Source organism: Psittacula echo (genome assembly GCF_963264785.1).
Source record: "Psittacula echo genome assembly, chromosome: 2".
Taxonomy (NCBI): domain Eukaryota; kingdom Metazoa; phylum Chordata; class Aves; order Psittaciformes; family Psittacidae; genus Psittacula; species Psittacula echo.
Window position 1 is genome coordinate 83,375,248 of NC_137737.1, and position 23,976 is coordinate 83,399,223.

At 36.8% G+C, this 23,976-nt stretch overlaps 1 protein-coding gene across 1 annotated transcript in view; it reads left to right on the forward strand.

Annotated features, from left to right (window-relative positions):
• Positions 1–3,707: 3,707 nt before the first annotated feature.
• The window catches only part of DNAH5 (dynein axonemal heavy chain 5), a gene marked incomplete at both ends in the record, with an annotated part of 118,037 nt that continues 97,768 nt past the window's right edge, over positions 3,708–23,976 (forward strand). Inside the window, 13 exons of the mRNA XM_080639444.1 lie at positions 3,708–3,764; positions 9,048–9,182; positions 9,496–9,580; positions 10,739–10,902; positions 12,548–12,769; positions 13,294–13,431; positions 14,030–14,206; positions 14,932–15,045; positions 17,417–17,524; positions 18,218–18,340; positions 19,878–20,093; positions 23,129–23,236; positions 23,719–23,804. Of these exons, the coding sequence (XP_080495570.1) occupies positions 3,708–3,764; positions 9,048–9,182; positions 9,496–9,580; positions 10,739–10,902; positions 12,548–12,769; positions 13,294–13,431; positions 14,030–14,206; positions 14,932–15,045; positions 17,417–17,524; positions 18,218–18,340; positions 19,878–20,093; positions 23,129–23,236; positions 23,719–23,804 (1,733 nt within the window). The remainder of the gene's footprint in view (positions 3,765–9,047; positions 9,183–9,495; positions 9,581–10,738; positions 10,903–12,547; positions 12,770–13,293; positions 13,432–14,029; positions 14,207–14,931; positions 15,046–17,416; positions 17,525–18,217; positions 18,341–19,877; positions 20,094–23,128; positions 23,237–23,718; positions 23,805–23,976) is intronic.

A 23,976-nucleotide genomic window follows, 5' to 3' on the forward strand; every position in this document is an offset into this window, starting at 1 on the left:
ATTTGAGATGTGTAAGTGATCATCTCTGTAAAGGTCAATTTCAGTTGCCAAATTTCATATAGACTGGTCTTATCAAAACCAGCATAGAAGTAATGCACTCTTTCAGCTTTTAACCACTAGATGGTAGCTAGCTACTATCTGTAATTACCGATTGTAAAAGAAACCTTGTTGCCAAAGCTGTGCAGTGTAACACTATTAAAAAATCTTTTGACATTGTGTAATGAACTTTCATAATTCCTAAACTAATCTTACTACTTAATATTTTAACCTAAAAAGCTTCCCTCTGATGCAGTTGCTTCTGCTCTTCATGGTTTTTTACTGATCTGCATAATGGTGGTTTACCCTCAATCTGGTTTACTGGTTTGTAGGGAGCTGAACATAGTTAAGGGTATCCAGAGACACATGACAGGCTAGTATTAAACTGACAATGCTGAGTTATAACACAAGATTGCATATTCATGTATGTATTACATTATTAAAAAGAATGCAACTTCACCATGGACCTTAGACTCCTGGAGCATCTGTGGTGTTAAAATCACAGATCGGATTGTGGATCACCAGTAAAATAAAGGGTAAAAGGGCAGGGTTTTCTTTATGTTTGTTTGCTTGTTTTGTTTTGAAGCTGATTAAAACTGCAAGAAAACTTCTTTCAAATGATAAAAATGTTTTTGTAAGTCTTTGCTGATGATACAGAACTTGGAGAAGTGGCTAATATCCCAGAGTGCTGTGCTGTCATTCAGAAGCATCTATACAGGCTGGAGAGATGGACATAGAGGAGCCTAATGAAGTTCAGCAAAGGCAAGTGCAGGGTCCTGCCTCTGGGGAGGAATAACCCCATGCACTGGTAGCTCTGTGGAGAAGGACCTGGGGGTCCTGGTGGACAATGAGTTGTTCATGAGCCGGCAGCCTGCCCTTGTGGCCAAGAAGGCCAATGGTATCCTGGGCTGTGTTAGGAAGAGCATTGCCAGCAGGTGAAGGAGGTAATCCTCCCTCTTTAATTAGCTTTGATGAGGCCTCACCTGGAGTACTGTGCTCAGTTCTGGGCTCCCCAGTACAAGAGAGACATGAAGCTCCTGGTGCAAATGTAGTGAAGGGCTACTAGAATGATTGAGGATCTGAAGCACCTCTCCTGTGAGAAAAGACTAAGGGAGTTGGGTCTGTTCAGTCTAAAGAAGAGTGGATCTAATCAAGGTTTAAAAGTATCTGAAGGGAGAGTGTCAAGATGATGGAGCCAGCCATCTTGAAGCCAGATGGTAGCGTGAGGGGCAATGGGTATAAACTAAACCACAGGAAGCTCCACCTGAAAATGAGGAAGAACTTCTTTATTGTGGGGGTGACTGAGAGTTGTAATAGGTTGCCCAGGGAGGTCGTGGAGTCTCCTTCCCTGGAGATACACAAAAGCTGTGTGGACACAATCCTGAACAAGGTGATCCTGCTTGAGCAGGGAGGTTCAACTAGATGATCTCCAGTGGTCCCTTGCAGCCTCAACCATTCTGTGATTCTGTGATGTGTTAAATCTAATAATGTGATAAAACAAGTAGTCCTTATTAAGTTATTGATTACATGACCTTGCCTCAGCAGGAACTGTTCTGTTCAAAAATCCTTAAAATGAACACTATTCAAACTAATGCTCTTGTGGATGTAAAGCAAATTCCTAAAGTGATATTTTTATAGCCATTTCAGCAGTTACCAGCTATGCCAAACTTAAGGCTGAGTGTTATTTGGTTTTGTGACTCGTAAGGCGAAGCAGCAATGCAGGTGATACCTTGCATATGGTTGCTGACCAAAAGGTTGCTGCTTAGCCTTCTGGGTTGGTTATATTAATAGTCTGCTAAATTGGCTTTGCTGGAAGTCTGACTTTTGTCTGGAGGACAACAGTGACCTGACCATGGCAGTAAAAAGTACTGTCTCAAACACTTCATTATTTTCAGTTTTCTTTTTTTAACACATAATGAGTTGGAAGACCACAGGAAGTTGCTTTCCATAAGCATCAAAATTTTTCCATGACTCTAAGCAAGATCAGTATATCATCTAGCACTGTAAATGCAGCCTACTTAAAAGGTTCTTACTGAGAGCTGACTCAAGATGTATTACAGCTGTAAAGAGGTTTTCTGTGTAAGTTAATGATTTGTGATTATTTGATATTAACACATATGTGGGTCTATTTCACAGATTAGAATATTCCTTGTTATAATTCCCAGTCATTTTAATTTGCCAGCCTCTGACTTAATGTAAAATTCCACATTCCAAGTTACTTAAATGACTGCTATTTCTGGAGTTTGTGGAAGACTATTTCTTTTTGCAGATGATAAATAAGCTGACAGCTCTGCTGGGCTTGCCACTCACAGGTAAGAAAGAACCAGCTGAAGACAGGGAGGTTGAGGGAATCCTTGACTTCGGCAATGATGTGGCTGTGGAGTTTAAAAGCCCTAAGAGAAGCGAGCAAGACAACCAGTAGTGTCACAGACTTAGACATCAGGTCAGCAGATTTTTGACTTTCTCAGGGACCTGCTAGACAAGATCCCATGAAGGACTAAAGGGTTGGACTACATGTCTAGGCTAGTAAATAGTTCCTCGGTGTTCTGAATATGTCCAGGAATTAACTGTATGTGTAATATTTAATTGCATGTTTAAGGTTTCAGAAAAAGCTATGGATGTTTACTTTTACACTAAATGCAATTTTTTTCAGTCTATCTCTTTCAAACGTATGCACAATCAGATTTGATATAGAAGGTGGGGAAAATTGTATCGAAAAATTAGATAATGTGGGGAAAATGGGTTTTACTCATGAGATTTTTATCAACATTGAGGTTGTCAAGTGGTTTTAGACATGATTCACATTGGTATGAGTGGAAGCAGAAATATTTAGGGACATATTAAGCCTGAAATAGCTGTAAAACATCTTGTTTTTCTTGTTCCTAATATTGGATCATTAGTTTGTTTTTCTTGGCATTTTCAAGAGGACATCAGGTCAGATTGTCGCTGAAGTGGAAAAAAATAAGGCTATTTCAAGAAGAAAAATCTCAGCATTCCTTGCTGGGGGGGGGGGGAACATATTAAGTAACCATTGTGTAACTGAAAAATAACTGAGACTGAGTGTGCTGGCATAAAAATATGAACGGAAAACTCGATAATTTAGTAGTCTGTAGGTAAAAGCTATCTGAAAGCTGCTTGACTGTTGTTGCTAGATATTTAAACAGTCATCTGTGATAAGGAAAAAGACGTCTATTGACAGGAGGATTGCTTAAGAAGACTAACCACAAATCAGATAAGCAGTTATAAAATTTACTTTTGCAAATGGTTATGTTGCCCTTCAACATGATGAATTGTATTGAGTGGTGTTTGCATATAAACAATATCACCTTAACAACACTGTGCTTGGTAGCAGTAATTTTCAGCTCCTAATCTACAGGCAGTAAACTGATGGTTAGAGACCTCTAGTTTCTAAAGGAGTCCAATTTAGGTTTCAAGTAATTTAAATGCCCATTAGAACTGAATTTTAAATACAGAGCTAAAGTTAATGGTTGACTTTTTAGGGCCTTCTTGTGTTTTCTTAGAGTTATTTTGGTGTTCCCACAGATGAGAAATGAAACAAATAAGAACAAAAGATTGGGGGGAGAGCACAAAATAATGAAACAAGAAGCTTGCTCCATGGTTTAAGGCTTATTGCTGAAAAACAGTACTTGATGCTTGTATCAAATAGTACAATGTTTAGAGCTGGAAGAAAGCATCTTTGGAAACAGAGCATTGGCAGAGTTATAAAGGTAAGGAAAACTGAACTTTGGACTAGGTAGAGAGTAGTAACTGCATAGCTTGAATAAAGGTGTGAAATGAGGGGGCAGAGGGTGTAAAAAAACTCTTTTGAAATGGTTTAAGTGGGTAATGTTGGTTTCAAAAAGCATTCTAATTACATAAAAATGGATAAACTTTGCCTTTTAAAGCAAAACATATTTTGGGACAGGTATTTGTCATGAGAGGTAGGTTTTTTTTGTGTAGCTGGTCTTATAAGTTAATTGATAGGGTATCAAGGCTTTGAAAGATAGATTTGAGTTTGGAGATACTTACGCATTTGACTGCTGGTACTTGTATCTTGCCCATATTGTTGCACTGGTCCGGTAATAGTATAATTTCACAAACATTAGACCAGTGCAATAAAGAGTTTGATGCTAGATCTGGCAACAAAACAGGGGTGGCCTCTGCCACCAAGGAAAACTGATGTTTATCTTCACTTTTCCCTTACTTGTAAAATGGGAATGGAGTTTTGAGGACACTATGTAGCACTAAGAAACAGTAATAAAATATACAAGTCACTAAGGCTAATTTTAAAATTAGCTTAACAGCTAATTTTAAAAGCCAGTTATTTGAACAAGTTATTCCTGAATTAATGCAATGTTATACCAAATGCGAAAGCTCTGCTTGATGTTTGAGACTTAAGAGCCACTAAGGGGCTTGCACTAATTCTGTAGGGTATTTGTTTTTTGGAGAAGAGTGAATAAAAAGGTGTGTGTCTGTGGAACACTCAGGGTGCTTGGAAAGTGTAAAATGATTTGCAGTTTACTTTTACAGGGAAATCAATGAACAATACTTAGGCAATATAAAACAGTAAAATGAAGGTAAAATGAAAGACAAGTTAAAGGAGACACAGAAGAATGTCATGTTGATTAAATAAATTTTGGGAAAGACAGTAAATTAGCAGTAACATACTCTTACTTTTTGACTCTTTTACTATTGAACTTCCTAGTAAAGTTCAAGTGTATTGCTCATCCATAAGGCTTTGATCTGAGTGTGTCTAAATTCAGTAACGCAAGGTATTCTGACAACCAAGTGCAGCATTGCTGAATAAACTGTGCTCAGAAACAAGTTTTAACTTGTGCAGTTATGACTTGCATACTAAACATTCATGCTAACTCTGTTTAGAATGTCTGCAGACACATTAGCAACTGCCCACTGTAATGGAGAAGTTGGCAATAGTCAATATTTGGTTTCCAAGTCTGTTGTTTCAAAGGGAGGGCCCCTAGCACCTCCGACTTCTGATATTTTAGTACATTCTGCTTAAATATATATACTTATACACCCTTGTGATAGTTAGAGAATACTTTAAAAAAAACCCCAACCAAACATAACTTAATCCCTATTTGTTGTTTAAGATTGATGATGTGATGTTTATGGGCTTAGGAGTTTGTTAAAATGGCTTTAGGAATCTTCCCTTTATTCTGCTTCAGGTGAAGATGTCTAATAAGTTTTCTGTGCTAAGTTTTTTGTATTTATGTATTAGAAATTTTATGTAGCATAAACCAAGTTACTTATTATAACTAGATTAATCATCAAAAGTAATTTTCAGTTAATTAGTTTAGCTTTGGATTTGCATCTGTTGTGGGACTGTGTCATATGGCCTTTTGTACCTTTGTAACTAAGAGGGGGAAAAGAAACTCAAAACTAAATGTGGCGATGCCGCCCTTCTTTATATCGAAAACTGAAGTAAAGCAATATAATTTAAAAACTTGGCCAGTCCTCCCATATATCTAAATGAGAAAGCATTTTTCTTTTGGAACTACCGTTCCACCTGAATCCTCTGAAATCATGGGACATTATGAGGAGTCTTTGTTTTATGATCTTGATCTGAATTGCTGCTGATGTTTTTCAGGGTTTGCATGTAAGCGTTACTGCATTTACCATCAATTCTTCCCTTACCTACATAAATGACAGCTTATGTGTTTTAGCAATACTTCCATCTTTAAATCTTAGTCTTCCAGTGTTCTATTAAATATTGTTTATTTGAATTACGTAAAACTGCCTGCTTGTCTTTTTTGGTTTTGTGGTTTCTTTTTTTTTTTTTTTTTTTTGTACAGAAGCTGTTTGGGGATATGTACTTCTGTAATGTATCCTGCAGGATGTAAAATACAAATACACAGAAACTCCTAGGCTATGAACATATTGCTGGTTTAAAGCAAGATGTGGGGGTAGTTCAAGTTAGCATCTTGAAGTCTAAAGACTGAATTTTGGAACAGGTTGGTGAATTACTTCACTGAAGTTCTGGTTGATATGAAAGGGTTGAGGGGCTGAAATGCATCACTGGACAAAAATCACAAAGGAAACAAATCTGAAATAGAAATCTACTTGCTCCTTCATGAGTCTTTTGCTTATTTATGTCTGGCCTTTAAAAATGGGGGGGAGGGAAAGAATGAGAGGTAGAAAGCTCAACATTTTCTTACAATTCATTCTTTGAGATTCCTACTCTTAAAGAATATCTTAAAAGTTTATTTTTTTAGTGGTATGCAAAAGAAAACTGATATTTTGACCAGCTTCCAGTCTAGTTCATGTGTTTTCAAATATTTAGATTAATGACATACTATTGAAAGCACTGAAGTTAGGTTTGTTCTACTTTTTTGGGGGACAAGTGAATCCTAAAAGTGAGGCAGAATTGTCTTCATCTGACTGCAACAAGTGAAAGAGAGAGCTTGTGATTGGGGAACACTTCATTTGGGGAGAAGTTCTTAGAAATGGCAGATCATCAAAATACTGAAGCAAGACAAGCAGGATGTGTTCTTGAATTGCATTGTAGCAACTATCAAGAAAGACAAGCGTGTAACTTGTAGCAATTGGATGTCCACTGGAACAATGCAAATGCCTTTCAGAAATCATGTGATAAATGCAAGTAAATGTCTTTAATAATCATAAAATTATACCTTTATTATTGAGTTAAAAATTCCTTGGATTCTCTAGGTAAACTTCATTAAAAGAATTAAAGTTAACTAGATTTTGACAGTTTTGTGACATATTGACAACAAGCTCTTGTTGTGGGACTTAGACATAAAATATTGCATAGCACTATGTGAACAGCTACACACAGTAGCTACTGTATTTGTTACAGAGCTTGAGAGACTGCAATTAAAGGATTGGAAACTTTAAAAGAACTGAAACAAACATTGGGGCATGATTTCCCAGTTTGAAAAGATGCTCATGATTTCAGCCTACATAAACAGCAACTTGTTGAAGAAATTGAGGCTATGAACATATCACAGGGCCATCCGTATAGGTGGAGTTGGGAACTGGTAACTAAGATGAATACCTTCTGTAGCAATATATCTGAAGTTCTATACTGGAAACACAGCAGAATATAGAAGTATTCTCTGTAGTTAAAGTAAAACAAAGAGTTTTTTCTAGATAAAATAGAAGCTAACTAATTGGCAGAGTATTGGTTGTATTTTTCTATGTTAAATATGCATCATCAGTTGTGCTCAGATTACTTAAACAACAGTTTTTAGGTTTCTACTGTTATAATCTAGTGTGAAGTTGATTCAGCCCAAAATGGTTGCTTTTTGTGTGCCTAGCTAGGGAGAAAAATTTCTATGCTAATTTGTGAACATGTAGGAAAGGCCAATCCTGTGGTGACATTTCACTTTTAGGAAAGTGGTGACTGCTTTAGGGAATAACAGAGGTAAAATAGCATGAAGTACATGTACAAATTAATCTGCTCCTGCATTCATCAGGTGTGTCTGTGTATATGTTTGTCTTTTACATGGAAAAACATTTCCAATGCATTCAGCATCTATGAAAGCGTGCTAGTAATTATGAGTTTACCAAATATTTGAAAATTCCTCCAGAAAGTAGGAAAGATGCTTACATAAGGGTATAAAGTGTATTACTCAAGTCCTATTGGCTCTGCAGAAGCTTGTGGATAAATCATTTGTGCATACTTTGAAGAGTTACTAGATTTTTTTCATAATCACTGGGGAAATAAAGATTGAATTTACCACCAATGAAACATAATTCTAAATTTCTTATGAAAATGAAATGATATTAAATCTTGTAATCCACAAGCACAACAATACCAGTAACTATTCCAGAAGGCTATTTTGTCTATAATGTAATGATGTGTATTACATATGGGAATTCAATTTAATTAGAAGAGTAGATATACTGCTTGAAGAATGGTATAATAACTATAGTTAAGCACATTTGTAAACATTTGTGTACCTTGAGGCTTGTGACTTTTTTTACCCCTCATTATATCAGAGAGATAATGCATGAAACCTCAGTTCCCTCCAGCAGCATCTGTCTTTATTAGAGAACGCTTACAATATCTTCCACAAATAAAAAAGATGGGTCTGAGTGCTATCTTGATGATCATACGTGACTAGACTTGAAAATCTGGGACTAAGGACTTAGAGTGTTGAAGGTAACTTGCAGAATGATGGAGCTGTACACATAAAATACCTCTCCCTCTCTGTGGCAGCTGAGGCACGGACTCCAGTTGTGATGCAACCAAAATAATTTATTCAGTGATGAGCTTATAGGCTTTTTATATAACCGTGCCTAGCGGTTAGTAATTGTTAGTATCTGTTAGTTTCTTTTTAGTACCTCTTGCCAACATCATATGCTTTTCTCAACCAATCACATTATTGTTCACGCACCTTTGCTTGAACAACTTATTTGTTCTCAGATGTATAAGCACATTTCTCTGTTACCACTTTCTGCTACGTTATTACTTTCCATTTTCCCTTAAACACACATGCTTTTGTCCCCTCAGTCCACATCGGAGACTTTCATTAGCTCCTGGGAAAGTCCTAGGTAGAACATTACATCTTCCTCTTCAGTAGCTTCTTTGTTTCAATGTCTATAGTTCTCTGAGATTATCTCGGTGTTCTAACTTTGCTTCCTCTTGACTCCCTTGGTTTGCAGCTGATGAGGGTCAGGATGTTCGTGCTCTTGTTCAGGCCTGCTGGCGCAGCTTCCTATGCAGCACTCCCCACACCTGTCCCTCTCGTCCCTCTTGTCTCTCTCCTTCCCAGGCTTTCAGCAAATAATATTGCGCAAAAGACTGATGATTGAGATTTTGTGCTAAATTTGAAAATAGAAACCAGGGAGTCAACCGTGAAATTGTAATGGGTAGCTTATAAAAATAATCATTTGTATGCCTTAAGAATATAAACCATAAGCATGGAGGAATGTAATAATTTTTACCTTTTTAAAGAAATTTTAGAATTTTTATTTTTGTCTTCAAAAGATTGTGAATTTTTTATTGTCCACTTTGCGTTTTGTAACAGCAAAAGCTCAAGGAAGAGAGGGAGGCTAAACGTGCTAGGCTGGATGGCAGGCATGACTACTTACTGGACACCATTGCCTGCTGTGTGAATCTGGACAAAGCAGAAGTAGAAGATGCAATCCTTGATGGCAACCAGGTAATCTGATGAATTTGATAGTGAAGCTCATAGGGTGCTTTAGAACTGATATTACCACACTCTGTGAGGTATTTATCAGACTTCGTGTCTGAGATTACTCTAGTTTTCTCTTAAAAAAAATATTTCTCAGCAGTTTGTAATTAAGTTGAAAAAGTGTCCTTACTTTCAGAACCTATTGTGATGATTTTGAAATTGATTATTTTGCTTTCCAGTGGTTATAGTTAGTACCATAAATTCTGTGACTGTATTTCATGCAAAGAAAACCTTTTAATAGCGGGTATGGTGTGCATAATCTCAACATGATCTCAAACAGATAGAGCGCATTGACAAATTCCTGGCCCCTGGAGGTCTGTGTCGTCTGATGTTCTACTATCAAGATGTGGAGATGACGGGTACAGGTAAACGAACTTGGCTTCTCCAGCAGCATATAAGAGTTGTGCTGAGCAAGTATGTAAGGAAAAGCAACTATTGAAGTTCTTATGTTTTGGGGCTTAATGCAGATCAAGTTTGGTTGTATTGGGACACCAATCCTTGTTCATGAAATGAGGATTGATAAAACTACTGAAGCTTGTCAGTGCACTTCTGCATATTGCTTATATGCTGCAGCAAGGTATTCCATTGTGAGCCCAGCAGCTCTTGCCTGAGGGGCTGAACAATGGTTTTCAATAGTCAAAAGATGAGCAGTGACAGGTGCTCTGTCCCTCCCTATCATGCCACCAGTCTTCCCTAGAACCTCTTCACATTTCTTGGCACATGACCATCCATCCAGGTGGCCCTGCTACCAATGGCCCCAGGAGGCCTGCAGGGTGTGTAGTAGGGCCATTATTCCAGAATTCCCTTTTGCTCATATCCCATTTCCTTCCCCAGTGCCCACATGTTATTACACCTCTGGGGAAAGCCTATAGGGTGGGGAGGGGGACTTACGGGTGGCCACCTGATCCAAAAATAGGGCTCTCTGGGCACATAGTCACGTGCCTGAAAGAAGAAAGGTAAGGTACCTGGCACTTTGTGCATTGTTTTGGATGTTGTCCTTTAACTACTGGTATCAGCAATTCACTTTTTGATCTTTCTGTTGTTGCAGTGTCTCACTAAGATGTATATGCATGCAATTTTACTGTAAAGGAACATTAGAAAACTAGTATCAGAGAAGTAACATGGCCAAAACCACAATTTAAGATATTTATTCCCTCCTCCCTTCCACCTCAACCCAAGACACTGCTGCTACTTGCTGACTCTTTACAAGTGTTACCAACAGCCTAAATATGGAGCAGCATATTCAGTGATCCTGAAATTTTCCTAAGAAGGAATAGAAAAGAAATAAGTTAATAGAAATAAAAGGCTTTTGATGTGAGAAAGAGAAAATTAGATTAAATAGTTCTTACTGTGCTATGAGGACTCTGGGTGCTGCATGCTGTGAGTGGGTAGTCCCATGGGGTGGTTCCCAGTGGCTGGGACTCAAGAGATACACAAATGATGACTGAACCGTTTGTTTAGAAAACTTTTATTTGAATAAATAATCAGTGGGTTTAAAATATTCCTTTTATTTGAATCTATAGAGCAATTTGGCCTTCCGGAAACAGGAATGACCTCTCATTTGACAAAGAAAAAGAAACCTAAAGTATTTGTGACGGAGGGAAAAGAAGTTGCTTTAACTGGTACATGCATTTTCTTCATTAGATCTAGTCTTTTTAAACACATCACAACTGAGAATATCCGCCAGGTAAGAGTCAGTGACTGCTGGTCACTGTACATAATTTTGTTTAATTTTCATCTTAGGGTATTTGCTCTCAGTAAGTAATATGACAGCCTTTGACATGGAAGAATGAGCAAAAGGACACAGTTTGGCTAGGTGAAACACAAGACAAAACAGAAGGGAAAATCTCCAGCATTATCTAGCAGTTGCAACTTGAAGTGTATCATTGCTATGAAGAAATGATGCTAAGGAAGAATATTTATGATAATTTAGAATAACAAGGAGTCAATACCTAAATAATAAGCTCTTTAATCTTAATAAGTGCGAGCAAATCAATTAAAAAAACAATCAAGAATGGTTTTGTTTTTGAGAGTGTATATGCAAATTATGTACAAACAAGTTTTTACTGGTGAAAGACTCCTTAGATCTATGACAATCTGAAGTGAACAAAGCTGGATCAAGTGCTGCAGTAATGAGGAGAACAGAGTAAAATGTAGGATATCCCACGACTGCAACTTATCAGAGTGCTAAAGGAAGAATGACAGGCTAACTGAGAATTTAGTGTCATGGAAAAATTTCAATGCACTTTAAAATAGGGGCTTTCAAGTACAACCTCTAAACCAGCAAGTTTTAACTTCCCCCATCTCTTCTATGGGTGGGAAAAAAACTAAACCAAAACCTCTAAACCTCTTTAAAACTGTATTTTGCCCAGATAGGCAAGAAATAGAAAAGCAAAGGGTGGGTGAGCTGGTGTCATCATCAGATTATTATGATTTTTACACATATATGCTTTAAAGTTTTATGCTAACTTCTTATGTTTTGTTTTTTATGATTTTGAAAGGCCTGGCTTAGATTTTAGCCAGTTATATACTATTTAACATTTGAAGATGGTTTTGCTTATTAATAGTGCTTGCAAGCTGGTATATGCAAATGAAAGTTGTGTAAATCAGACTTCTTCACAAGTAATGATACAGCCTTTGCTGGTAGTAAAGAATACCTTAAAGCTAGGAGAGATACGCTGTAAAGTGAAACTGGTATGTGTGAGAACGCATCTAATGTATGACACTTGAATACAAGTTGTTTGGTGTTAAATTATGTTACTGAAAAAAAATCATGTGGCACCTTCTAATGAAGCAAAATATGGTGGCAGATTAATGTAATTTACCTTAGAAGTCAGAAGAGTAATTTTCAGAATGTCTCTCTCAAACTGGATAAAGGTATTCTTTTTGGACCAAAATCTTTGGGCAACTGCAAAACAGGTTTAACTGTAGTCGTAATTCTTCTGGTATTTAAGCCTTTTAAATGCATTGATCTCTGCCTATATATATGTATATATATCTGAATATAGTAATAAATTGAATTCTGATAGCTTTAGAAGTGGCAGACTGGAATAATTTTATTCACCCATGTAAGCTGAGTTTTATAAATAATGGTCTCTTATACTCTCATTGTATTTTGAAGTGTTTTCAGATCTTTGTTTCCTCAGTTTTGTATGACAAACTGTGACCCTGTGAAAATATTGCAGACCCTGTTAACAAGAACTGTGCTGGTGGTGCGTGAAGGGCACTTGTACTGGTAATTTTTGAGGTGATCAAAGCAATAGGACAGGAATAAATACAATGATGGTAGAGTTTTGCTTTCTATTTTAATTTGTACTGTGTTTCTTTTACAGGAAGTAAATTTTAATATGATGAATGTAGGTCAAGATGGCTTACTAAAAAGTGTTGAGCAGTTGATATCGGAAATCTTCATTCCAGCCTTACAGACTACGGACCATGGCTGGGTTGAACTTATTGAACCTCAACTAGCTTCATGTATTAAGCAGAACTTCCTTTATTCTCTTGAAGCATTTGTTAATGTGCTATCAGGAACTGAGCAAAGTCTGTTAGAAAAGGTAGTATGTTCACATGGCAAACAGACATTGAGCTAGCTGCAGAATGTCTGTTGCTCTGGAGCACTTGAATTGACTGCTGTTGTAGAATACTCATAAAAATTGCTTCTGTTAAACTGGACAAAAGCAACCCTTTTTTTTTTTATCAGTTGTATGTTGATCTGTGGCTTTAACAATTCTGCAGGTGCTTCTGTTCTTGTTTGCTCTGGTGCTGTTAACCATTTGAGCTATTAATTACTTGGCTCTCCAATGGCTGTGTACACTCTTAAACCAAGAATGATTAATGCCTGACAACTAGTTGCTTTAAATGTTAATTTCTACTCAGCCTTTGAGAAGGAAAGAGCGTGAGAGCACAAGGTGCCAGGCTGGTGAATTCTCCAGATTCTAGTGTCCAGTTCTGACTCAAACCAGTTTAATTTAAACTGAAGTGGGAATATTCAAGTGGAGCAATCAGTTACTTTTTGAATTTCCTGTATTATTTGTTATGAACATTTCAGCATTTCAGGGTTTTTTAACCTGTGTTTTAGATCAATCTGAAGAATTGTGAAACATATGATCTGAAAACTCTAAGAGGACCTTCAGATTACTTGATGGTTGCTAACAGCACAGATGCTCTTGAAAAAATAGAAGTCTGCATGAAAGGATGGACCAAACAAATTGAGCAGGTGATAATACTGAGAAATTGAAAAATAAGAAAACATCTGCATATTGACAGATGATGAGTTTAATCCTGTTGGTGTATAGCTACTTTTCTATATAATTAGATGTGATCAATCCCTGTATTTTAAAGCATTGTTTGCATTTTGTGTGCTTTTACTTCTGCATGAGAATATTATTGAGAGATTTTTCCTTCTGCTGATAAATAGAGCATGCATGTATCTTTGGAAGCTTAGACCCTGTTTTTGTAGTCATCTATCCTTAAAGTAGAAAACAGTAATTCTCAGTGGATTTAATGAAATGAAAATAACACAATAATTCACTGAACACTATTCTCAGTGGTCAAAATTTCACTTTGAAACATACTTTGCAGGCTATTTGCAGAAAATGTAATTTTCTGTAACAGTGCCCTTGAGGTATTACTCCCTTTTTGACTCAGAACTAAAAAGGCTAAGCAAAATTAAGGCCTCTTATGTGAGGTGGTGGCTGAGTTGAGTAATTTATTGTGTGAGGTTAATACTGGAAGTTAAATTATGAATTAATCCATAGTATCCACGCAGAGAAAAAATATTAACATCATTCAATAACATTATTCTATGATAAAAGGTTCTTGCAGAAAATGATCAGTTGAGAAAGGAAGCTGATGACCTCGGACCGCGAGCAGAGCTTGATTATTGGAAAAAGAGATTGTCAAAATTCAACTTCCTTACAGACCAGCTGAAGAGCCCAGACGTGAAGGCAGTGCTTGGAGTACTCACTGCTGCTAAATCCAAGCTGCTGAAGGTTACTATTTTGACTTATGGTGGATGTAAAGACTAGAAATGCTCTGTATACTGTAGTTCATTTTGGCGATGTGTGTAACATTGGTGGTGGGGAAAATATTGAAGCATCTTTGGCTTTTGTTTTCTTTGTCCTTTCTTATTTCTCATCTTGAGTAGATAAAATTTAAATCTATCATAGTTTATTGGAGAAGACTGAGAATCCCTTTTGTCTAAAGGCTGATAATGTTCTACATCCTCATGGTTCAACAGAAATAAATACTTACAAATCTTTGAAAAGTTGATCAAAAATCAGAAATTGATTTAATGAATTGGGTATTTAATGAAAAGAAAAAACCCACCACTTTCTCATGCTTTTACAGTGCCTCTCAAAACTGCTTGTGGGGTCATAACTTCTCACATTGACACAACGAAGTTAAAATCACAAATAGAAAAATAAGTGAGTAAGACATGAGACAAATGTTCATCACTCCATCAAGAAAAATATTTAACAGCTGATGTCTGTATATTTTAGAGCAGCTTGTCTTGACACTGCTACTGACATAATCTGTTGAGCTGAGTGGTCTAAACTGTGTTCAAAGTCAAGTAATTGAAGCAAAAAAAGGACTTGGTCCTCATTTTGGGTAAACAAGTAACTCTCAAGTAACATCTATACTTTCAAATGTGTGTTTAAAGACTAATAACAAAACAGCTTGGGTTTATTTTTCTTTCCCAACTTTTTATTCTTAGAACTGGCAAGCATTGGATATTCGCATCACGAATGCAGCAAATGAAGCTAAAGATAATGTGAAGTACCTCTATTCTCTGGAAAAATATTATGACCCATTATACAATAGTGATCCTGTAAGCAGAACTTTTTAATTCTTAACATAAATCTCTTGAGGCCACTAAAATTAATGTATTTTGCAGGATCAGTTTGGAAATTACATACATAGCATTTGAAGTATGTGTCTCCAGCTTGACACTTTTTGCAGTTATGCTGAAAGTGGCCTGATGGGATTTCTGACTACAAAATAAAGTACTTGTTATTTTGTTGCTGTGGTATCTATGCAGCTTTTGGTCTGATGATGGGACTGGATTCTGTGCCACGGGAGGAAGTGAAATCTTTGAGGTTAAAAAAAAATAAAAAATGGTGTGTGTAAGTGAACCTAGCGCTATGCTAAAGACGAAGGATGGGCTTTTGTCTTTGTGTTGGGGGCCAGTTCAGGCTTAGCCAAACATCTGTAATGCAATTTTCAGCTATTTGGGTTAGGAAAACAAATAGAGTTAGGCAAATATTCAGGTGTAAATATAAACCACCTTCTTGTAACATAGTAACAGGACATTACAAGCATAACAAGTAGTAAACAAGTAGTAAACTAAAGCACGGGCTAGGAGGAAGGATTCTTACTGTCCCATTATAGACTAAAGTAGGTGGCAAATTATTGCTTCTATTAAACTTGCTTTTCAGCTGACTGTATGCATCTTTATAGTCAGAGACACATGAAGAGTAGCTATGAAGATTCAAAGCTTTGATCATCCAAGTTACTTTTCTTTCTCTCTCCATACTTTTCCCATGGTGAAATTGCTTCCAAACAGTGCTCTAGGCAACCATGCTACAGCTCTTGTTTGTTTCCACTTACTACATGCTATTAGAACAGTGTGTTCTTTCAGTGTTTTCCAATATGATATTTGAGTCTCTCTGGTGAAAGGTTGGGTATGATACCCATAGAAACCACAGTTAAAGTTAAATATGCTTGCTACTGACACTGTGCAGGGTCTCTACAACTTGATCTGCTTTGTGTTCCCCATACTGACTTTTACCAAGGAGGAAGTGGTGCAATCTGCAGAGATGTTTAGTTTTGAGGAGAGTATAGAACTTGGGGTGGAAGCCATTGAGGTATGGAGAGTGTACCTTTTCCTTACTGGTATTTATCAGTAAAATACTGAGAAGCAGTTTGTCAGTACAGTAAAACTGACATTGCTTTGAAATCCAGACGTGAGGAGGACCTGTCTCAAAAGTCCTTGTCTGGCCTATTCATGCATGGGCTGAAGACTGGATTGCTGGGGTCTTGAAAGGATGCTTCTCTTCAAAGTATTTAGCAAAAGGCATTTCTCTTGTACACAAGGGTTACTGAAAATCATATAGGGTATTGGAGAATTAAAATGGTGTGGTGAGTTAACCTTAGCTATGGCCCAAGCACTCTCTCACTCCCACTCCTCAACAGGATGGGGGGAGAATATAGCATGAAAAAGCTCATGGATTTTTTTCAAAGACATGGGGATCACTTACCGATTATAATCATGGATGAAACAAACTTGACTTGGGACAAAGTAACTCAAGTTATTGACAGTTAAAATGGATTTAGGTAGTGAGAAACAAAGACAAAAATTAAAGCCACATATCCCCACCACTTCATCCTTCAACTCCTGACTTCTTTTATTCCTTCTCAGAGCAGCACAAAGGGAAGGAGACTAGGTGGCTGCGGTCAGCCTGTATGGCTCCTTGTCCTACACTTTTCCCTGCTGTGGCCTGGGGGCCCTCAGGGCTCACAGGGCTGTTTCTCACCTGGCTCCCCTCAGCCCTGGCTGCCGGGCAGCGTTTTGCCCTTACGCAGGCTGTCTCTGAAGCTCCTGCCCGTGGCTGAGGGGTTGAGCTCTGCCCGGCGGTGAGGCTGTTGAAGCTGGCTGGGACCAGCCTCTCCTCACAAGGGCTGCCTCTCTTGCCAGCGCCCATGGACCTGCACCCCAAAGAATGGCCTAGAAGATCACCTCCTCCCAGACACTTCATCTACTGTATTAATTTTTTTATTACCTAGATGCCACTGCTATAGGAAAGTTGTTTGTAGTTCCTTTCTTCAAATGAGTGCTATGAGGCTTAATGTAATTTTTTTATGAATCTGTTTATATACAAGTTTAGATCAGGTTTAGTGAAAGAGTGTACAGACAATTTTCGGTGAAAATAAGTGGTACTTTTGGAGAGGCCTTTGTCTTTATCAAATTTCACTTGTTATCAGAACATTTCCAGCCAAGATTAGTGAAAATTTTTCCCTAAAATTGAACTGGAGAGCTTGGAGGGTGAAGTAGGACAGGCCCAGGGAAAGAGAGACAGAAATGTTCAGGAGACCATGTTTGTAATGCTCCTGTGTTCTCTAATTAGATGCTGACCTAATGCACGGCAACAGAAGTACTCAGTACAGAAGTACTGCAGTTCAGACTCTGTATTTCTTTCCAGGTGTCCATGGTGGATGCTATTCCAGGACTCATAAATGCGATAAAAATGATTCAGAGTATCTCTGAATATTACAACACATCTGAAAAGATATCCTCGTTGTTTGTGAAGGTTGGTGCTTCAGCATGAAAGGAAATTTTCAGGGATTTTTCTGTGTGTTGTTGCTTGAGTGTAAGAGAGAACACATAAAGGGAGCAAGCAATTGAAGAGACAGCATTTTGGTCAATTTAACGCTGCTTTTTGAATGTTTAAAGAATCAGAAATAGTGATAAAACTAGTTCAAAGTTACAATTTATATTATTGTCTGTAATTTGGAGTTGTAAGTATTTTTTCAGACTTCTTGAAGATCCAGGGCTGTTCTCAACCCTGACATGAACTGATTGAGGAACTTTCTGTTACAATGAGTTTCACCTGTGGTGACCTGATTTTTGTAGCCCTTAAACCTCATTATGATTGCATAAAGAAGGAAATGCAGTTGGAAGGACAACCTATTCTTCAGTGATCACAGTCTCTTGATTTTACCTTTGCTTTCAGAAGTGTTTCTTTTCAGTCTTATGACCTTGTAGCTCTCAGTGGAATTTCAGGGTTGGTGCAAAGTGTTTAGATCTGAGGGGAACATAGTTAATCAACAACATTTTGATGGTGTAATGGTTTGGGGGCTTGATATTACAAGGGGAACAGTCTATGTGGCTGGTGTTTGGTACTGCTATTTTGCAGGCTTTAAGGCAGTGGATGAGACTGAAAGAAGGGCAAGTTCTGCTTTGTCTTGAAATGTTTTTTTCACAAGATGAAATTTTTTTTTAGGTGACCAATCAGATGGTTGCAGCATGTAAATCTTACATTACAAACAACAATATGGCCACCATCTGGAATCAGCCCCAGGAGAGTGTTATGGAAAAGATACAAGCAGCTATTAGACTTAAACAGGTAGGTGGCAGAGCACAATGGAAAACAATATAAGGTGAGATTCAGGAGCACGTGGTTAGGAAAACTTCATTTTATACAAGGAAGCAATGTTATAATGTCTGAAAATGAAGAAACTGAAAATACCCTTAGGAACTGAAGCATTTATATTATGACTAACAGGGAATTTAGACCAGTGTCTATCTTCCAGGAACAGGATTTCAATGGTTAACCTAACTTAACTGTGCTTCTTATATGAGAATTACTTGTAGTGTCATGCCTGAGTTTCTTTAGAAAGTTTCTTACATGATGAAGATGGATGTGTGATAGAAATGAAAACAGAGTGAGTTACCGAGCTGAATGTATTTCAAAGATATGTGGATAAGCTCTACCTTTAGAAGGGGCAGTTCAGTGAACTGAGAATTCAGCCATTGCAGGTTGCATCCAGTCAGAACATCTTCTGTTTCAATTTATGCCCATTGTCTCTTGGCCTCTGTTACTTTGAAGATCCTAGTTCTGTCTTTCTGATAACTTCCCTGTAGATTTCAGAAGGTTCATATTAGGTTTTCTCTCTTATTACTTTTTGATTTTTTAATAATATGTGATTGGAAGACTAGAATTTTATCTTGATACTTTCTGAAGAATCAAATCTTGCATGCTTCTAGTACAAATTAGTGTAAATTTATATATATTAGCATCAGCAGTGAGTAGCAATTTTGTGTATTTCTATAAACATATAACAAATGATTCAATTGCTACATTAAAATATGGTGAAGGATTAGTTTATTTCAGTCTGGTTAGTTCCAAAAGCTTTCAGAAAATCAATAGATTAAAACTTAAAATTTGAATCACTTAACAAATTTAGGAAACTCTGGGCCCTTTTTATTAATATTTCCAAGAGGGGTTATTCATATGTATATTTGATGAAGAAATAATGAACATTGTAATTTAAAGATTATTTTCTTGAAAGAAACCATTTTAAGCAAATCTGTTGACTATGAAAAGAGTGTGTAGGAAGAATTTAATTTTAACATATTTGAAGCAAGGTTTGTGACCAGTTTAGAATGCAGAATGAAAACTGAAAGCTGCTAAATTTAGAAGGGTTTTTGTTCTGGAAAGTGATTTTGGAAAATTCAAAATATTATTACTCAACAAAACTGCTCAACACACAATCATTATTTTCCATCTCTGAAAACTGAAATTTGGGTTGTCATCTTGGATATTCAGTAAACATATCAAGCCCTGCTATAAAATAGAGGAAACTGAATTTCACACTAGGTAAGGATGGAATATATGAATACGTAAATGTGCAGTTCATTGATTTGATAAAATGTGTGATCCTGTAATAGTATTGTTGGGATAGTTTTCAGAGACAAATCCTGCTACTGAGTTTATAGTTCTTGTGATCGTTTATTGATAAAAATTCTACTTGCTATCAAGATAGGAAAATATCTGTCTGCCTAAAGTGTTCTACCTAATGATAGTGCCCTTTATTAGATGCTTAACTTCTTTTTTCTAGTGTTGTTTTTTTTTTTTTTTTTAATTAATTCTTTGTTTCCAGGAATATCAGAATTGTTTTCGCAAGGTAAAAGAGAAATTGGAACAAGATCCAGCTGAAAGACAGTTTGCTTTTAGTGAGGTGTATATCTTTGGAAAATTTGAATCCTTTCATCGACGTCTGGTAAAGATAATAGATGTTTTCAATACTGTGAAAACCTACTCAGTTCTACAGGAGTCTAAGATAGAGGGATTGGAAGGAATGATCACAAAATATGAGGTACACAGTAAATTTTGGATATCCTGACCATCTGACTTGAACTTTAAACAGCAAATAATTATGAAAATTGGAAATGTGTTTATCAAGGGAAAAACTAACTCTAAGTTGTGCTAAAATTACCAAGTAGTACTTAGTGATGTAACTGTGTGATTGCTGGAGAAGCGAGCAGACAAGGTGAAAAGGGGCAGGTGGGCATGTGAAGGAGGTATGTCTTTACTTTTACTTGTTTCTTTGAGCAATTTGAGCCACGGTTTTACGTTATGATCAGGAGAAAAACTGAGAAATGCAACATTTCTGTCTTTATGAGCATTTTGCTGGCTATGAAAGTGTACCATGGCCAAAATTGCAGTATGGGGTGAAATAAGTCCCATTTCAATTTCTTTGATGCATAAATGCAAACAAATATAACTTTGATTTCTTGAAATAAGTAATTTGAAAACCCTATACCAATTAAATACCAACCCCCCAAAACTTGGACACTCAGATTGACTTTTTTTCATTAAGAAAATGTGTGCCTGCCCATGGCAGGGGAGTTGGAACTGGGTAATCTTCAAGGTCCCTTCTAATACAAAGCACTTTATGTTTCTATGAAATAGTGAGCTTAATTCCAACAAAACAGGTTATTAAATTTACTTAAAATCTGTACTCTAAATCCAGAGTGCAATCATCACCTTTGTGTTTTATGAGTTCAGAAAGAAGTATTTCACAGATGGCTATCTTTAGGGTGGGGGAAGAAGAGAAATGACTTAGCTGGTTTGCTCTGGAAAGCTCCTAAAGTTTAGGCTTTTTCTTCAGTAACAGCAAAATCATTTTGCTTGTTAGTATTACCATTCAGGCTTCTTTCCTGATCCTTTTATTTAGTAGGAGTAAGACTTGAACAACAAGGATCTCTTCTAAGAATATGAATATGCTAAATCACATTATTTTTCTTCCTTCTTTCCAAGATTAACTTTCTTTTCTAGAAAGAATTTACCAATGCTGAGTTAACTTACCTTATTTTATGTCTTTCTTAGTGCAGTATCATAATTATGGTAATTATATAGTATACTATAATATATATACTTATTACTTGCATAAAACATAAAAATATAGTTACCATAATTATGATAGTTATACTTTATAATAGAAAATAATTATTGTAAATATTAAAATAAATCTTAAGTATTTAATGTGTGGAGTTTGTAGACTGCTTTTAAAAATCACATGTGATACAGTGGCAGTACAGTCAACTGAGGCATTCTAATTTGCTTTACCTTGTCCATTTTCTTTTTGTTATGAACACAAGTAAGTTACTTTGTTTTAGTTTAATAACTGTAGGGTCAAATATGAGCTTTCCTGTTGCAGTCCACAGTTTTGATTCCTTGACTGTATCCTTCACAGTAGTCAGTTTTCTTCTTTGTTGTCTTCTATAGTCTTCTGAGAAGAAACCTAGGCACAAGTTGAAGGCTAGCTTAGTCCAAGACTATTCCACATGGGCAGGATAGGTGTGTGCTGCTCTAAATTTTGCTGTGTTCACTAATACCTTCTTTCTAAAGCTATGTCAGCAGGCACAGCTTTTCTCCACAACTCAGGTTGCTGAAAATTTTCAGGTTATGCTATGAAAATACTTTATTGGTAGGCTGCAACACAGACATTTATTTGGAGTATTCGTATTTGAAAAGCTGCCTGTGACTATTAGTCCAGGCTGTGATGCAGTCTGCAAACTGTATGCAGATATACTGCATTATCCATTTCAGCACTCAAGTCCTAAAGTAAGAGGTTTGTGCGAGATCTAGTTCATAGAATCATAGAATGGTTAGGGTTAGGAAGGACCTTAAAAATCATCTAGTTCCAACTCCCTGCCATGGGCAGAGATGCCTTCCACTAGATCAGGTTGCTCTGTGACCTGTCCAGCTTGGCCTTGACCACTGCCAGGGATGGAACATTCACTAACTCTCTGGGCAACCTGTTCCAGTGTCTCACCTCTCTCACAGGAAAGAATTTCTTCCTTATATACAACCTAAATCTCCCCTGTTTCAGTTTGAATCCATTTCCTCTTGTTCAGTCACTACAGCCCCTGATGAAAAGCCCCTCTCTGGCATCCTTGTATGCCTCCTTCAGGTATTGGGAGGCTGCTACAAGATCAATTTAATTTGGTGGGTAGGAGTGTGCAAGTGAGGGGAAATTATACATTCTTTGGTAGAAAATACTATATAGAAGGTTCTAGATAGTACACATAAATGGCAGAAAGTGATTGTACTTTTTTAATAGTGACAAAATTGAAGTACTGAAGTATTTGATGTGGACCATAGCTACAGTTATGTGACTCATTACATGATTTGAAAAATGTTTACAATATGTTAATGTGTTATGTTAATATGTTGCAGGCATTTATGCTTTACCACTTAGTTGCTATCTGGGATTTGCTTGTTTTTAGAGGAAAAGATGGAAATGTTATTTACAGCAAAACAATAAAGATGGAGTTCCATTGACTTATAATTAAGTGATGGAAGTCTTCTGTGCTGAAAATATACTGAGCTTTGTAGCTGTACTGTGGCAAACTATTAGGATGTTGAACAGCGGCTCAGCTCAAGGGTGATGATTAAGATATACTTTCATTTGAGTGGAAAGAAGCTATGTAAGAGAATCCTGCTGCTTCTTACTTTGTCTTTCAAACTGTCTGTTTTCCTATGGAATCAGTTAATTTAAAGAAATGGAAAATGCTAATGTGAAAATATTTTTCTGTGTTGAGCTGCATAAGAGAATATTTAATGGATAACGAATGTCTTTGAGGAAAAGCAAGAATCTGAACTTTCTGTCAGTCCTAATTGACTTAAACTAGAAGTAAATAATATAAATGAAATCCATATGACCATTGCAGCAACTTCAAAATGTCATGTAAGCAATTTGCTTATATTGCTCAGTAAATAAATGGGAACTAATGGCAAAGGTAAAATGAGAATGTGCATAGCCCATTGTACTAAATATTTTGGTGTGGTAAGTCTTTGTGGTAAGACAATTTTTTTGTTATTTTCTTTTTCTGTGACACTGTTTAGAGCATTGTGGACATCATGAAGAAAAGGCAGTACAATTTCTTGGATCAACGGAAGACTGATTTTGACCAAGACTATGAAGAGTTTTGCAAAGAGATAAATGACCTTCATGTAGGTTTTATGATTCAAATATTTTAATTTACTGATGAGTCCTCATGAAAACACATTTTTTTATTACTGTACTTTATTTGGAAGTTTGATAGCAAGTTTAACACAAAAATGGATGATTTTGTTGGGTGACTGGGAGCACAGCACAAATAAGTCAAATAATTAACTTTCTCATAATTCTGAAATCACAAGTTTGTGGAAGGAAAGGGTATCTGTAGAAGGTGGTGGAACATCTGAAGGTACAAAACTTTTGTTGGTTGCACAGCCTCAGAGGGAACATAGAAAGACAATGCCTTGAAAGTTGGCTGTATTTTGTTTAATTCTTGAAAGGACGAAGAAGGGGGAAATTGATACTTACTGGGGTTAGCTTCATATAAATAATGTTCCAATATAGTGCATGATAAATCCTGTAAAATAATATCTGGCATGTTTGAGGTGTGTACCTTATCTAGTTCTCTGTTGTAGAATTATTTACTCTCTTTTAGGATCAATTAAGGGTTTTCATGGATGTCACCTTTGAAAATATTCTGAACACTGAAAGAGCACTGAGTACGCTGAAGAAATTTGAAAGGTAGTATGTCCTATCTAGATTGCTGGAGTTCTGCCTGGCAATGGAAATAACACTTTAAGGATGATGGGAAATGGGGGGGCTGAGCAGGAGGTGTCTCCTTTAAATACAGACAAAAACCAGCTCAACCTTCTCTCACTTGTCCAGCTCTGTTAAGGGATATCTTTCTAGCAGT